This window comes from Xenopus tropicalis, chromosome 9, assembly GCF_000004195.4.
Source record: "Xenopus tropicalis strain Nigerian chromosome 9, UCB_Xtro_10.0, whole genome shotgun sequence".
Lineage (NCBI taxonomy): Eukaryota > Metazoa > Chordata > Amphibia > Anura > Pipidae > Xenopus > Xenopus tropicalis.
Window position 1 is genome coordinate 1,856,776 of NC_030685.2, and position 15,397 is coordinate 1,872,172.

The 15,397-nt window shown below is 59.7% G+C and overlaps 1 protein-coding gene across 1 annotated transcript; it reads right to left on the reverse strand.

Annotated features, from left to right (window-relative positions):
• Positions 1 to 290: 290 nt before the first annotated feature.
• On the reverse strand, positions 291 to 11,829 carry LOC105946208 (uncharacterized WD repeat-containing protein alr3466-like). Its single transcript, XM_031893434.1, has 11 exons — positions 11,756 to 11,829; positions 3,859 to 4,043; positions 3,055 to 3,139; positions 2,800 to 2,935; positions 2,029 to 2,218; positions 1,797 to 1,905; positions 1,685 to 1,716; positions 1,038 to 1,137; positions 878 to 943; positions 678 to 770; positions 291 to 596 (listed from the first exon to the last, which is right to left on the reverse strand). Exons 2-11 carry the CDS (start codon positions 4,002 to 4,004, stop codon positions 453 to 455), a joined length of 1,101 nt encoding a protein of 366 aa, XP_031749294.1. The 5' UTR covers positions 4,005 to 4,043; positions 11,756 to 11,829; the 3' UTR covers positions 291 to 452.
• Between the last annotated feature and the right edge of the window lie 3,568 nt (positions 11,830 to 15,397).

The following is a 15,397-nucleotide window of genomic DNA, read 5'->3' on the forward strand; positions in this document are numbered from 1 at the left end:
CTAAACCCTGCGGCACAGCGCGGCTCAACCAAACGTTACTCAGCTGTTGCCGGACTACAAATCCCAGAATAATGTAACATATAATGAAGGGTGAGGCATGCTGGGAGCTGTAGTCCAGCAACATCAGGGTTGGATTCTTAAAGCAATATTGCCCAATAAAACTTTCCCAGCTCTCTAGGGCCCGCATTTGCAGCATTGAAATGCAAAAGAATCCCCCAATGAGAATCCCAGCTGATGTGAGTAAATCTCTGGGAATCAGCATTCTCATTGGTCACTTCTCTTGCATCTATAATGAAGTTTTGGGTCAGTAGAATTCTCATTGGGGAATTGGTTTCCATGTGTAATTAGGTTTTTCATCAACTTCTATAGAGAACACAGCACTGCACTCACATTGGTTCCCCAGCTATACGCTCCCCCCTAGAGGAAAGGGATTGTGGGTAAGCAAGAGAGCATTATGGGAGCAAACCCTCGGTGGGGCGCAGCAGGAAGACGCTCTGGCTGGAGGTCACGGCAATAAGCGGCGTTGATTGGGCGGCGGAACAGGAGACGTCCAAACTGTAAACGCCTCCGGGAAGGTCGACCAGGCACCCCCGTGTCTGTGTGAGGGACAGAGGGAAGGTGAAAGGGGTAAATGTGCAGGAAAAATGCCCCTACGTGGGGTAGGAAAAGATAATTACCATTAGAGTGCTTCTGTCTATAACGCGACACATGTTGATGTCACTTCCTGCCGCGATCATGTGACCGGCGCCCAGCCACCGGCTGCTGTATATCTGCGGGATACACCGAGAGACGGGGGAAGGTATGAGAGCGCTCGGTCACCTTGGCCAAGGTTCTACGTAGTCACAGATTGTTATTATTGGGTATGAGGGTTACTTACCCTTGAGGGTCCCCTAAAGTCATTCGGAACAGTCTGTATCTTCTGCCGGGCGTTATAGTCCCAGACCTGAGACGGAACAAAGAGATATTAATGCACGGCGTGTGTGTGTGACCTGCCCCATTGCTTCCTTTACTCCGTATTCTCTACACAAGTCTCTCACCTGCAGATTTTCCTCCTTCCTCCAAGAGCCAATTAGGATCTGATTGGTTTGTGGGTCGATATCCAAGGAATCTCCACAGACGTGGGGACCAGAGATCTTCCTGGGGAAGAGGAGACATTATAGGGGTTAAAAGGATTCTGGGTACTACACATTAGAACTGCTTTCAGCTAACCTATTGTTTCTCCTACTCCCATGTAACTGGAGGAGTCCCAAGCCGGACTTGGATTTCTTACTATTGAGTGCTATTCTGATACCTACTGGGAGCTGCTATCTTGCTCCCTTCCCATTGTTCTGCTGATTGGCTGCTGGGGGTGAGGGGGGGGGATATCACTCCAACTTGCAGCGCAGCAGTAAAGTGTGCCTGAGTCTGAGCTTTCAGCCAGCGCTACACATTAGAACTGCTTTCAGCTAACCTATTGTTTCTCCTACTCCCATGTAACTGGAGGAGTCCCAAGCCGGACTTGGAAAAACAGATTCAAATATTGTCTTATTAGTCACCCCGCTATAGTTCTAGGGGTGCCCAGGGAAATCACCCCAACTCCCACCCAAACTGGCCTTCAGGTTTGACTCCCCATACAAACTCTGTGCCCCAGTGGTGGGGGGAGTTGGGGTATCATACAGTAAGGGGGGTAGAACAGGGCACTCACCCTAGCGAGTGTTTCTCTCCGGTGTTCCAGAACTGAAAAGAAGATGAAATATAAGGCCAGGTTAGCTGATATCTGTGGGGCAGTTCTACTTACCCCCCCCCCGCATACTCACCTGCACCGTATTGTCCCACCCCCCTGATATAAAGCTCTCCTCATTGGTCGGGTGGAAGGCCAGGCCAAAGATACGTGAGCGATGGCCGTCCATCAGTTTGTGGGAAGAACTGGGGAGAGATAAGGGAACAGCAGGAGTGTGAGGAGGAGACTGGCAGGCTGCGTGGGGGCAATTAAATGGGCAGGGGGAGGGAAGGGGTATCAGACAATAGGAACATAAAGGGCACAGAGACCTGGGCTGGCAGACGCTCACACACGTGGCTGTATCTGTATCGTACACATTGATATCGTCTGTGGATCCTGCGGTGAGGAATTGCCCCCCGGAGGGGCTAATGGCCACCGTGAGAGTCTGTCTGCCCTCGCTGAGCGTACGGACACACGTCTGGGTAGAGATGTGCCAGAACTTCACTTGCCCTCCAGCATCTAAAGAAGCCACGTGGCAATCAGAATGAGCAGGAATGGGGGGCAGGAACGGGGGGCAGAGAGGGGATAGAGAGGGGGCAGAAGGCAAAGAGATGCCCCAGGGACAGGGTGGGTAAGGCTATTGGGCAGAAGGCAGAGAGATGCACCAGTGACAGGGTGGGTAAGGCTATTGGGGCAGAAGGCAGAGAGATGCCCCAGTGACAGGGTGGGTAAGGCTATTGGGGCAGAAGGCAGAGAGATGCCCCAGTGACAGGGTGGGTAAGGCTATTGGGGCAGAAGGCAAAGAGATGCCCCAGTGACAGGGTGGGTAAGGCTTTTGGGGCAGAAGGCAGAGAGATGCCCCAGTGACAGGGTGGGTAAGGCTATTGGGGCAGAAGGCAGAGAGATGCCCCAGTGACAGGGTGGGTAAGGCTATTGGGGCAGAAAGGGCAGAGAGATGCCCCAGTGACAGGGTGGGTAAGGCTATTGGGGCAGAAGGCAGAGAGATGCCCCAGTGACAGGGTGGGTAAGGCTATTGGGGCAGAAGGCAGAGAGATGCCCCAGGGACAGGGTGGGTAAGGCTATTGGGGCAGATAACTCACAGGTTGCCAGGAGTAGATCCCCCTGGGAGTCCTGCCGGCCGGGGAGGAATCTGATGGCCGTTACCGGCAGCTGATTGGCCGCAGTCTGATTATCCTTTAGGGAATGAACACAATTCCCATTGGCCAGCGAGTAAATCTGTGGAGGGAAATAAACACCTTCAGGCTCAGACCCCACTCAGTGTAATGGGGGTGATACACGCGGGGCAAATACTGGGTGCCCCCCCCTCCCAGGAACCCCCACATTACACTCCTCACCTGTATTGTCCCCCTGGTCAGTCCAACGGCCAACAGAGTCCCCGAGGGGTTAAACTGGCAGCTCATCACTTCCTCACTGCAGTCACTGGGGGAACAGGGGGGTAAATACATTTATATCTGCCCCGCTGCCTGGGGAAGCCTCTCTGGCTCGGCTAAAGCTTTATATGGGGCCCAGAGACTGCACCCCCCAGGCAGACAGGGCAGCGGGGGTATCAGAGACTGCACCCCCCAGGCAGACAGGGCAGGGGGGGTATCAGAGACTGCACCCCCCAGGCAGACAGGGCAGGGGGGGTATCAGAGACTGCACCCCCCAGGCAGACAGGGCAGGGGGGGTATCAGAGACTGCACCCCCCAGGCAGACAGGGCAGGGGGGGTATCAGAGACTGCACCCCCAGGCAGACAGGGCAGGGGGGGTATCAGAGACTGCACCCCCAGGCAGACAGGGCAGCGGGGGTATCAGAGACTGCACCCCCCAGGCAGACAGGGCAGGGGGGGTATCAGAGACTGCACCCCCAGGCAGACAGGGCAGCGGGGGTATCAGAGACTGCACCCCCAGGCAGACAGGGCAGGGGGGGTATCAGAGACTGCACCCCCAGGCAGACAGGGCAGCGGGGGTATCAGAGACTGCACCCCCCAGGCAGACAGGGCAGCGGGGGTATCAGAGACTGCACCCCCAGGCAGACAGGGCAGGGGGGGTATCAGAGACTGCACCCCCAGGCAGACAGGGCAGCGGGGGTATCAGAGACTGCACCCCCCAGGCAGACAGGGCAGGGGGGGTATCAGAGAGAGGGAGGAGGTACTTACATCAGCCTCTCCAGGTTCAGGGCTCCATCTGTGCTGGGTTTGGGGGGGGCCTCCTGCGGGTCCCCAATATCTTCTGTAACCGACACGTGGGTGGAGGCGCGACTGAGATTCCCCTTCCAGCGCGGTGTCACCAGCAGCCCCGACATCTCTCCTCTCGGCCTGGGTACCCCAAATCGCTCGATGCCCTGGGGGGGGGGGGGCAAGAGAGTAGAATGAGCGGTAAGTACCAACCCAGCCAGAATCCCCCCGTCCCATACACTTGGTACATTCCCTCCCTCACCCCTCTGGGGTCCCTGCTGGTTATACACAGAGTAAATATAGGGGGGGCACAGATATAGGGGTGCTACAGCCCCAAAGAGCCCTACTGAGGGTAACTGGGTACTGAGGCCGGGGGCGCAGGGCAGAGGAAGGGGTGAGGCCGGGGGTGCAGGGCAGAAGGAGGGGTGAGGCCGGGGGCGCAGGGCAGAGGAAGGGGTGAGGCCGGGGGCGCAGGGCAGAAGGAGGGGTGAGGCCGGGGGCGCAGGGCAGAAGGGGGGGGTGAGGCCGGGGGGGCAGGGCAGAAGGAGGGGTGAGGCCAGGGGAGCAGGGCAGAAGGAGGGGTGAGGCCGGGGCAGCAGGGCAGAAGGAGGGGTGAGGCCGGGGGTGCAGGGCAGAAGGAGGGGTGAGGCCGGGGGGTGCAGGGCAGAAGGAGGGGTGAGGCCGGGGCAGAAGGGCAGAAGGAGGGGTGAGTCCGGGGGCGCAGGGCAGAAGGAGGGGTGAGGCCGGGGCAGCAGGGCAGAAGGAGGGGTGAGGCCGGGGCAGCAGGGCAAAAGGAGGGGTGAGTCTGGGGGGCAGGGCAGAAGGAGGGGTGAGTCTGGGGGAGCAGGGCAGAAGGAGGGGTGAGGCCGGGGGCGCAGGGCAGAAGGAGGGGTGAGGCCGGGGGGGCAGGGCAGAAGGAGGGGTGAGTCTGGGGGGGCAGGTCAGAAGGAGGGGTGAGTCTGGAGGGGCAGGCAGAAGGAGGGGTGAGTCTGAAGGGGGGGTGAGGCCAGGGGGGCAGGGCAGTAGATGAGTCTGGGGGGGCAGGGCAGTAGATGAGTCTGGGGGGGCAGGGCAGAAGGAGGGGTGAGTCTGGGGGGGGTGAGGCCGGGGGGGCAGGGCAGTAGATGAGTCTGGGGGGCAGGGCAGTAGATGAGTCTGGGGGGGCAGGGCAGTAGATGAGTTTGGGGGGGGCAGGGACGTAGATGAGTCTGGGGGGGCAGGGCAGTAGATGAGTCTGGGGGGGCAGGGCAGTAGATGAGTCTGGGGGGGCAGGGCAGTAGATGAGTCTGGGGGGCAGGGGACGTAGATGAGTCTGGGGGGGCAGGGCAGTAGATGAGTCTGGGGGGGCAGGGCAGTAGATGAGTTTGGGGGGGGCAGGAACACCCCGGGGTGCAGGTATAAGGGGGACACACAGGGGGACAGGTATAAGGGGGACACACAGGGGGGACAGGTATAAGGGGACACACAGGGGTGCAGGTATAAGGGGGACACACAGGGGTGCAGGTATAAGGGGGACACACAGGGGTGCAGGTATAAGGGGGACACACAGGGGTGCAGGTATAAGGGGGACACACAGGGGGGCAGGTATAAGGGGGACACACAGGGGGGCAGGTATAAGGGGGACACACAGGGGTGCAGGTATAAGGGGGACACACAGGGGTGCAGGTATAAGGGGGACACACAGGGGTGCAGGTATAAGGGGGACACACAGGGGGACAGGTATAAGGGGGACACACAGGGGGACAGGTATAAGGGGGACACACAGGGGGACAGGTATAAGGGGGACACACAGGGGGACAGGTATAAGGGGGACACACAGGGGGACAGGTATAAGGGGGACACACAGGGGTGCAGGTATAAGGGGGACACACAGGGGTGCAGGTATAAGGGGGACACACAGGGGGACAGGTATAAGGGGGACACACAGGGGGGACAGGTATAAGGGGGACACACAGGGGTGCAGGTATAAGGGGGACACACAGGGGTGCAGGTATAAGGGGGACACACAGGGGTGCAGGTATAAGGGGGACACACAGGGGTGCAGGTATAAGGGGACACAGGGGTGCAGGTATAAGGGGGGCCACAGGGTGCAGGTATAAGGGGGACACACAGGGGGACAGGTATAAGGACACACAGGGGTGCAGGTATAAGGGGGACACACAGGGGTGCAGGTATAAGGGGACACACAGGGGACAGGTATAAGGGGGACACACAGGGGTGCAGGTATAAGGGGGACACACAGGGGTGCAGGTATAAGGGGAACACAGGGGGGACAGGTATAAGGGGGACACACAGGGGCAGGTATAAGGGGGACAGGTATATAGGGGACACACAGGGGGTACACACAGGGGTATAAGGGGGACACACAGGGGTGCAGGTATAAGGGGGACACACAGGGGTGCAGGTATAAGGGGGACACACAGGGGACAGGTATAAGGGGGACACACAGGGGTGCAGGTATAAGGGGGACACAGGGGTGCAGGTATAAGGGGGACACACAGGGGTGCAGGTATAAGGGGGACACACAGGGGTGCAGGTATAAGGGGACACACAGGGGTGCAGGTATAAGGGGGACACACAGGGGTGCAGGTATAAGGGGGACACACAGGGGGACAGGTATAAGGGGGACACACAGGGGTGCAGGTATAAGGGGGACACACCAGGGGACAGGTATAAGAGGGACACACAGAGGGACAGGTATAAGGGGGACACACAGGGGTGCAGGTATAAGGGGGACACACAGGGGTGCAGGTATAAGGGCGGGACACACAGGGGTGCAGGTATAAGGGGGACACACAGGGGTGCAGGTATAAGGGGGACACACAGGGGTGCAGGTATAAGGGGGGACACACAGGGGTGCAGGTATAAGGGGGACACACAGGGTGCAGGTATAAGGGGGACACACAGGGGTGCAGGTATAAGGGGACACACAGGGGTGCAGGTTTTAAGGGGGACACACAGGGGTGCAGGTATAAGGGGGACACACAGGGGTGCAGGTATAAGGGGGACACACAGGGGTGCAGGTTAAGGGGGACACACAGGGGTGCAGGTATAAAGGGGACACACAGGGGTGCAGGTATAAGGGGGACACACAGGGGGACAGGTATAAGGGGGACACACAGGGGTGCAGGTATAAGGGGGACACACAGGGGGACACACAGGGGTGCAGGTATAAGGGGGACACACAGGGGGCAGGTATAAGGGGGACACACAGGGGTGCAGGTATAAGGGGGACCACACAGGGGTGCAGGTATAAGGGGGACACACAGGGGTGCAGGTATAAGGGGGACACACAGGGGTGCAGGTATAAGGGGGACACACAGGGGACAGGTATAAGGGGGACACACAGGGGTGCAGGTATAAGGGACACACAGGGGGGCAGGTATAAGGGGGACACACAGGGGACAGGTATAAGCGGGGACACACAGGGGACAGGTATAAGGGGACACACAGGGGTGCAGGTATAAGGGGACACACAGGGGGACAGGTATAAGGGGGACACACAGGGGTGCAGGTATAAGGGGGACACACAGGGGTGCAGGTTAAGGGGGGACACACAGGGGTGCAGGTATAAGGGGGACACACAGGGGCAGGTATAAGGGGGACACACAGGGGTGCAGGTATAAGGGGACACACAGGGGTGCAGGTATAAGGGGGACACACAGGGGTGCAGGTATAAGGGGGACACACAGGGGGACAGGTATAAGGGGGACACACAGGGGTGCAGGTATAAGGGGGACACACAGGGGGCAGGTATAAGGGGGACACACAGGGGTGCAGGTATAAGGGGGACACACAGGGGTGCAGGTATAAGGGGGACACACAGGGGTGCAGGTATAAGGGGACACACAGGGGTGCAGGTATAAGGGGGACACACAGGGTTGCAGGTATAAGGGGGACACACAGGGGTGCAGGTATAAGGGGGACACACAGGGGGGCAGGTATAAGGGGGACACACAGGGGTGCAGGTATAATGGGGGGACACACAGGGGTGCAGGTATAAGGGGGACACACAGGGGGACAGGTATAAGGGGGACACACAGAGAGGGTGCAGGTATATAAGGGGACACACAGGGGTGCAGGTATAAGAGGGACACACAGGGGGACAGGTATAAGGGGGACACACAGGGGTGCAGGTAAGGACACACAGTGGGTGCAGGTATAAGGGGGACACACAGGGGTGCAGGTATAAGGGGGACACACAGGGGTGCAGGTATAAGGGGGACACACAGGGGTGCAGGTATAAGAGGGACACAGGGGTGCAGGTATAAGGGGGACACACAGGGGTGCAGGTATAAGGGGGACACACAGGGGTGCAGGTATAAGGGGGACACACAGGGTGGGACAGGTATAAGCAGGGGTGCAGGTATAAGGGGGACACACAGGGGGACAGGTATAAGGGGGACACACAGGGGTGCAGGTATAAGGGGGACACACAGGGGTGCAGGTATAAGGGGGACACACAGGGGGACAGGTATAAGGGGGACACACAGGGGTGCAGGTATAAGGGGGACACACAGGGGTGCAGGTATAAGAGGGGGACACACAGGGGTGCAGGTATAAGAGGGACACACAGGGGTGCAGGTATAAGGGGGACACACAGGGGTGCAGGTATAAGGGGACACACAGGGGTGCAGGATTAAGGGGACACACAGGGGTGCAGGTATAAGGGGGACACACAGGGGTGCAGGTATAAGGGGGACACACAGGGTGGCAGGTATAAGGGGGACACACAGGGGTGCAGGTATAAGGGGACACACAGGGTGCAGGTATAAGGGGGACACACAGGGGTGCAGGTATAAGGGGACACACAGGGGTGCAGGTAAAGGGGGACACACAGGGGTGCAGGTATAAGGGGGACACACAGGGTGCAGGTATAAGGGGGACACACAGGGGGGCAGGTATAAGGGGGACACACAGGGGTGCAGGTATAAGGGGGACACACAGGGGGGCAGGTATAAGGGGGACACACAGGGGTGCAGGTATAAGGGGGACACACAGGGGTGCAGGTATAAGTAGAACCGTACGGTCCAAATGATCTCCTCAGGGGGTTGACACAGGGGTGCAGGTATAAGGGGGACACACAGGGGTGCAGGTATAGGGACACGCCAGATATAGAGGAAACATATCCGGGGACAGGTATAAGGGGGACACACAGGGGTGCAGGTATAAGGGGGACACACACAGCTCACGGTGGGACACGTGCATAAAGGGGCGAACAGACACGGGGGACAGGTATAAGGGGGACACACAGTGTTACCGCGGGGGAAGAAGCTGAGGGGGACACGGTACGCCATAAGGGGGACACACACCGGTATAAGGGGACACACAGGGGTGCAGGTACAACCCTAAGGGGGACACATAGGGGGCCAGGTATAAGGGACGACGTTGAATACGGACACACAGGGGTGCAGGTATAAGGGGACACACAGGGGGACAGGTATAAGGGGGACACACAGGGGTGCAGGTATAAGGGGACACACAGGGGTGCAGGTATTAAGGGGACACACAGGGGGTCAGGTATAAGGGGGACACACAGGGGTGCAGGTATAAGGGGGACACAAGGGGTGCAGGTATAAGGGGGACACACAGGGGTGCAGGTATAAGGGGGACACACAGGGTGCAGGTATAGGGGACACACAGGGGTGCAGGTATAAGGGGGACACACAGGGGTGCAGGTATAAGGGGGACACACAGGGGTGCAGGGGGGGACACACAGGGGTGCAAGGTATAAGGGGGACACACAGGGGTGCAGGTATAAGGGGCACACAGGGGTGCAGGTATAAGGGGACACACAGGGGTGCAGGTATAAGGGGGACACACAGGGGTGCAGGTATAAGGGGGACACACAGGGGTGCAGGTATAAGGGGGACACACAGGGGTGCAGGTATAAGGGGGACACACAGGGGCAGGTATAAGGGGGACACACAGGGGTGCAGGTATAAGGGGGACACACAGGGGTGCAGGTATAAGGGGGACACACAGGGGTGCAGGTATAAGGGGGACACACAGGGGTGCAGTATTAAGGGGACAACACAGGTATATGTGGGGACACAGGGGTGCAGGTATAAGGGGGACACACAGGGGTGCAGGGGGGGACACACAGGTATATAAGGGGACACACAGGGGTGCAGGTATAAGGGGACACACAGGGGTGCAGGTATAAGGGGGACACACAGGGGTGCAGGTATAAGGGGGACACACAGGGGTGCAGGTATAAGGGGGACACACAGGGGTGCAGGTATAAGGGGACACACAGGGGTGCAGGTATAAGGGGGACACACAGGGGTGCAGGTATAAGGGGGACACACAGGGGGACAGGTATAAGGGGGACACACAGGGGTGCAGGTATAAGGGGACCACACAGGGGTGCAGGTATAAGGGGGACACACAGGGGTGCAGGTATAAGGGGACACACAGGGGTGCAGGTATAAGGGGACACACAGGGGACAGGTATAAGGGGGACACACAGGGGTGCAGGTATAAGGGGGACACACAGGGGTGCAGGTATAAGGGGGACACACAGGGGGAAGGTATAAGGGGGACACACAGGGGTGCAGGTATAAGGGGGACACACAGGGGTGCAGGTATAAGGGGGACACACAGGGGTGCAGGTATAAGGGACACACAGGGGGACAGGTATAAGGGGGACACACAGGGGTGCAGGTATAAGGGGACACACAGGGGTGCAGGTATAAGGGGGACCACACACAGGGGTGCAGGTATAAGGGGACACACAGGGGTGCAGGTATAAGGGGGACACACAGGGGTGCAGGTATAAGGGGGACACACAGGGGTGCAGGTATAAGGGGGACACACAGGGGTGCAGGTATAAGGGGGACACACAGGGGGACAGTTAAGGGGGACACACAGGGGTGCAGGTATAAGGGGGACACACAGGGGTGCAGGTATAAGGGGGACACACAGGGGTGCAGGTATAAGGGGGACACACAGGGGTGCAGGTATAAGGGGGACACACAGGGGGACAGGTATAAGGGGGACACACAGGGGGGCAGGTATAAGGGGACACACAGGGGTGCAGGTATAAGGGGGACACACAGGGGTGCATATAAGCACACACAGGTATATAAGGGGGACACACAGGGGTGCAGGTATAAGGGGGACACACAGGGGTGCAGGTATAAGGGGACACACAGGGGTGCAGGTTATAAGGGGACACACGGGGGGACAGGTATAAGGGGACACACGGGCGTGCAGGTATAAGGGCGGACACACAGTGGTGCAGGTATAAGGGGGACACACAGGGGATGCAGGTATAAGAGGGACACACTGGGGTGCAGGTATAAGGGGGGGACACACAGGCGGGGACAGGTAAAGGGGGACACCACGGGGACAGGTATAAGGGGGACACACAGGGGGACAGGTATGTAAGGGGGACACAACGTGGGTGCAGTTTAAGGGGGACAACAGGGGTGCAGGTATAAGAGGGACACACAGGGGTGCAGGTATATGGGGACACAACAAGGGGGACAGTGTTAAGGGGACACACAGGGGCTGCAGGTATAAGGGGGACACACAGGGGCCGGGATAGGGACCAGGGGCAGGTATAAGGGGGACACACAGGGGTGCAGGTATAAGGGGGACACACAGCGGGGACAGGTATAAGGGGGAACACAGGGGTGCAGTATAAGGGGGACACACAGGGGTGCAGGTATAAGGGGGACACACAGGGGTGCACACACAGGTAGGTATAAGGGGGACACACAGGGGTGCAGGTATAAGGGGGACACACAGGGGTGCAGGTAAGGGGACACACAGGGTGCAGGTATAAGGGGATACACAGGGGTATAAGGGGGATACACAGGGGTGCAGGTATAAGGGGGACACACAGGGGGACAGGTATAAGGGGGACACAGACCGGAGGTTTCTGTAGGAATAAAGTTCTTTCCGGCTCCGCTTCTCTCTGTGTCTCCTGGCAACGGGGAAATAACATGGGGGGCGGGGCCACAGGGGGGCGGGGCCACAGGGGGCGGGGATCTCGGTGGGGGTTTCTTAGTTACAGCAGGGAGGCGGAGCTTAAATTTCGCGCTTTCAGGCCTCTCGATAAGGCGGGGAGGAGGAGGGGCTAGGAAGGGAGGGCGGAGCCAAGTTCCCGCTTTCCTACATTCTGGCTAAAGCTGGGGGCGGGTCTGTATGACTATTGGCTCTGACTGAGGGGCCGGAACTCGGGAGTGGGCGGCTCCCTCCGCGTTGGGCTGAGCATGCTGGGAGTTGTAGTTCAGCCCGTTATATACAGAGAGTGTATTGGGCAGTGCGGCCCCTGGTTAGTGAATGTGGCGCTAAGTTTGTTTCCCATGAGCTGGCAGCTGTTAGGGGCCCTGTTGGCCTGTGTATGGGGCCCCCTGTTGGCCTGTGTATGGGGCCCCCTGTTGGCCTGTGTATGGGCCCCCCTGTTGGCCTGTGTATGGGGCCCCTGTTGGCCTGTGTATGGGGCCCCTGTTGGCCTGTGTATGGGCCCCCCTGTTGGCCTGTGTATGGGGCCCCTGTTGGCCTGTGTATGGGGCCCCTGTTGGCCTGTGTATGGGGCCCCTGTTGGCCTGTGTATGGGCCCCCCTGTTGGCCTGTGTATGGGGCCCCTGTTGGCCTGTGTATGGGGCCCCTGTTGGCCTGTGTATGGGCCCCTGTTGGCCTGTGTATGGGCCCCTGTTGGCCCGTGTATGGGCCCCTGTTGGCCTGTGTATGGGGCCCCTGTTGGCCCGTGTATGGGCCCCTGTTGGCCCGTGTATGGGCCCCTGTTGGCCTGTGTATGGGCCCCTGTTGGCCCGTGTATGGGCCCCTGTTGGCCTGTGTATGGGCCCCTGTTGGCCCGTGTATGGGCCCCTGTTGGCCTGTGTATGGGGCCCCTGTTGGCCCGTGTATGGGCCCCTGTTGGCCCGTGTATGGGGCCCCTGTTGGCCTGTGTATGGGGCCCCTGTTGGCCTGTGTATGGGGGCCCCTGTTGGCCTGTGTATGGGCCCCTGTTGGCCTGTGTATGGGGCCCCTGTTGGCCTGTGTATGGGGCCCCTGTTGGCCTGTGTATGGGGGCCCCTGTTGGCCTGTGTATGGGGCCCCTGTTGGCCTGTGTATGGGGCCCCTGTTGGCCTGTGTATGGGGCCCCCTGTTGGCCTGTGTATGGGGGCCCCTGTTGGCCTGTGTATGGGGCCCCCTGTTGGCCTGTGTATGGGGCCCCTGTTGGCCCGTGTATGGGGCCCCCTGTTGGCCCGTGTATGGGCCCCTGTTGGCCCGTGTATTGGGCCCCTGTTGGCCCGTGTATGGGGCCCCTGTTGGCCCGTGTATGGGCCCCTGTTGGCCCGTGTATGGGCCCCTGTTGGCCCGTGTATGGGCCCCCTGTTGGCCCGTGTATGGGCCCCTGTTGGCCCGTGTATGGGCCCCCTGTTGGCCCGTGTATGGGGCCCCTGTTGGCCCGTGTATGGGGCCCCTGTTGGCCCGTGTATGGGCCCCTGTTGGCCCGTGTATGGGGCCCCTGTTGGCCCGTGTATGGGGCCCCCTGTTGGCCCGTGTATGGGCCCCTGTTGGCCCGTGTATGGGGCCCCTGTTGGCCCGTGTATGGGGCCCCTGTTGGCCCGTGTATGGGCCCCTGTTGGCCCGTGTATGGGGCCCCTGTTGGCCCGTGTATGGGCCCCTGTTGGCCCGTGTATGGGGCCCCTGTTGGCCCGTGTATGGGCCCCCTGTTGGCCCGTGTATGGGCCCCCTGTTGGCCCGTGAATGGGGCCCCTGTTGGCCCGTGTATGGGGCCCCCTGTTGGCCTGTGTATGGGCCCCTGTTGGCCCGTGTATGGGGCCCCTGTTGGCCCGTGTATGGGCCCCCTGTTGGCCCGTGTATGGGGCCCCTGTTGGCCTGTGTATGGGCCCCTGTTGGCCCGTGTTTGGGCCCGTGTATGGGGCCCCTGTTGGCCTGTGTATGGGCCCCTGTTGGCCCGTGTATGGGGCCCCTGTTGGCCTGTGTATGGGGCCCCCTGTTGGCCTGTGTATGGGGCCCCCTGTTGGCCTGTGTATGGGCCCCTGTATGCCTGTGTATGGGCCCCTGTTGGCCCGTGTATGGGCCCCTGTTGGCCCGTGTATGGGCCCCTGTTGGCCTGTGTATGGGGCCCCCTGTTGGCCTGTGTATGGGCCCCTGTTGGCCTGTGTATGGGGCCCCACCATTCATATCTGTTGGTTTGGTTACAGGTGACATTAGGGCGCCTGTTGGCCCGTGTATGGGCCCCCTGTTGGCCCGTGTATGGGGCCCCTGTTGGCCTGTGTATGGGCCCCTGTTGGCCCGTGTTTGGGCCCGTGTATGGGGCCCCTGTTGGCCTGTGTATGGGCCCCTGTTGGCCCGTGTATGGGGCCCCTGTTGGCCTGTGTATGGGGCCCCCTGTTGGCCTGTGTATGGGGCCCCCTGTTGGCCTGTGTATGGGCCCCTGTATGCCTGTGTATGGGCCCCTGTTGGCCCGTGTATGGGCCCCTGTTGGCCCGTGTATGGGGCCCCTGTTGGCCCGTGTATGGGGCCCCTGTTGGCCTGTGTATGGGCCCCTGTTGGCCCGTGTTTGGGCCCGTGTATGGGGCCCCTGTTGGCCTGTGTATGGGCCCCTGTTGGCCCGTGTATGGGGCCCCTGTTGGCCTGTGTATGGGGCCCCCTGTTGGCCTGTGTATGGGGCCCCCTGTTGGCCTGTGTATGGGCCCCTGTATGCCTGTGTATGGGCCCCTGTTGGCCCGTGTATGGGCCCCTGTTGGCCTGTGTATGGGCCCCTGTTGGCCTGTGTATGGGGCCCCCTGTTGGCCTGTGTATGGGCCCCTGTTGGCCTGTGTATGGGGCCCCACCATTCATATCTGTTGGTTTGGTTACAGGTGACATTAGGGCGCCCCTTGGGTCGGACAATTGGTCGGTAGATTGTAAGCTCTTCAGAGCAGGGACTTGTGTATTATTGTCCCAATGTGGGGGCGGCAGGTTGGGCCAATAGAATTCATTATTCTAATTACCCCCCCTGCCTTCTGATTGGTGCATACACCGGCCAATTAAAGCTGCTGTCTCTCACCTTCAGGTAACTGGCTGCTTATTGGCCCGTGTGTGGGGCCCTCTGAGGGGACTGCCTGACCCATAGGGGCCAAACTGGGCAGGGATGAAATGTATTTAGTCTGCGCTCTAAGAGTTTGTATTTAGTTGCTCGTTACGACTCGGTACGACTCTCCACACATCGGCCCTCGGGGAACGAACAGTCTCAGCAGCTTCTCCCTCTATGGCTGCCTGTGGCTTCAGCCTCTAAGCAACGGCAACGTTTCAGCCTCTCACAGCCTTTCCTCAAGCTGCTGAGTGATACTAAGTGCTTCACCTTTATACGCTTACATAGTGCGCCCCCTACAGGCAGGTATTAAGTCAAACAGGGTCTGTAGGAACAAAAACATCTACCAAAAATGAAAAACCAACTATGGGAATGTAGCGCGCAGGCCGTATTCCCTATTAAGTCGTACAATTTCGCAACAATTGCATGTTAGACATGGAAATGCCCCATTCTTTCTAGGAC

Bases quoted from the DNA above. Each gene is read 5' to 3' on its own strand.
- LOC105946208 (XM_031893434.1), bottom strand. From the start codon at position 4,004: ATGTCGGGGCTGCTGGTGACACCGCGCTGGAAGGGGAATCTCAGTCGC. The intron at 2,219-2,799 runs GTGAGTTATCTG...TGGCTTCTTTAG, and splicing joins GGATCTACTCCTGGCAACCT to ATGCTGGAGGGCAAGTGAAG. The intron at 1,906-2,028 runs GTCTCTGTGCCC...ATCTCTCCCCAG, and splicing joins GTGAGCGTCTGCCAGCCCAG to TTCTTCCCACAAACTGATGG.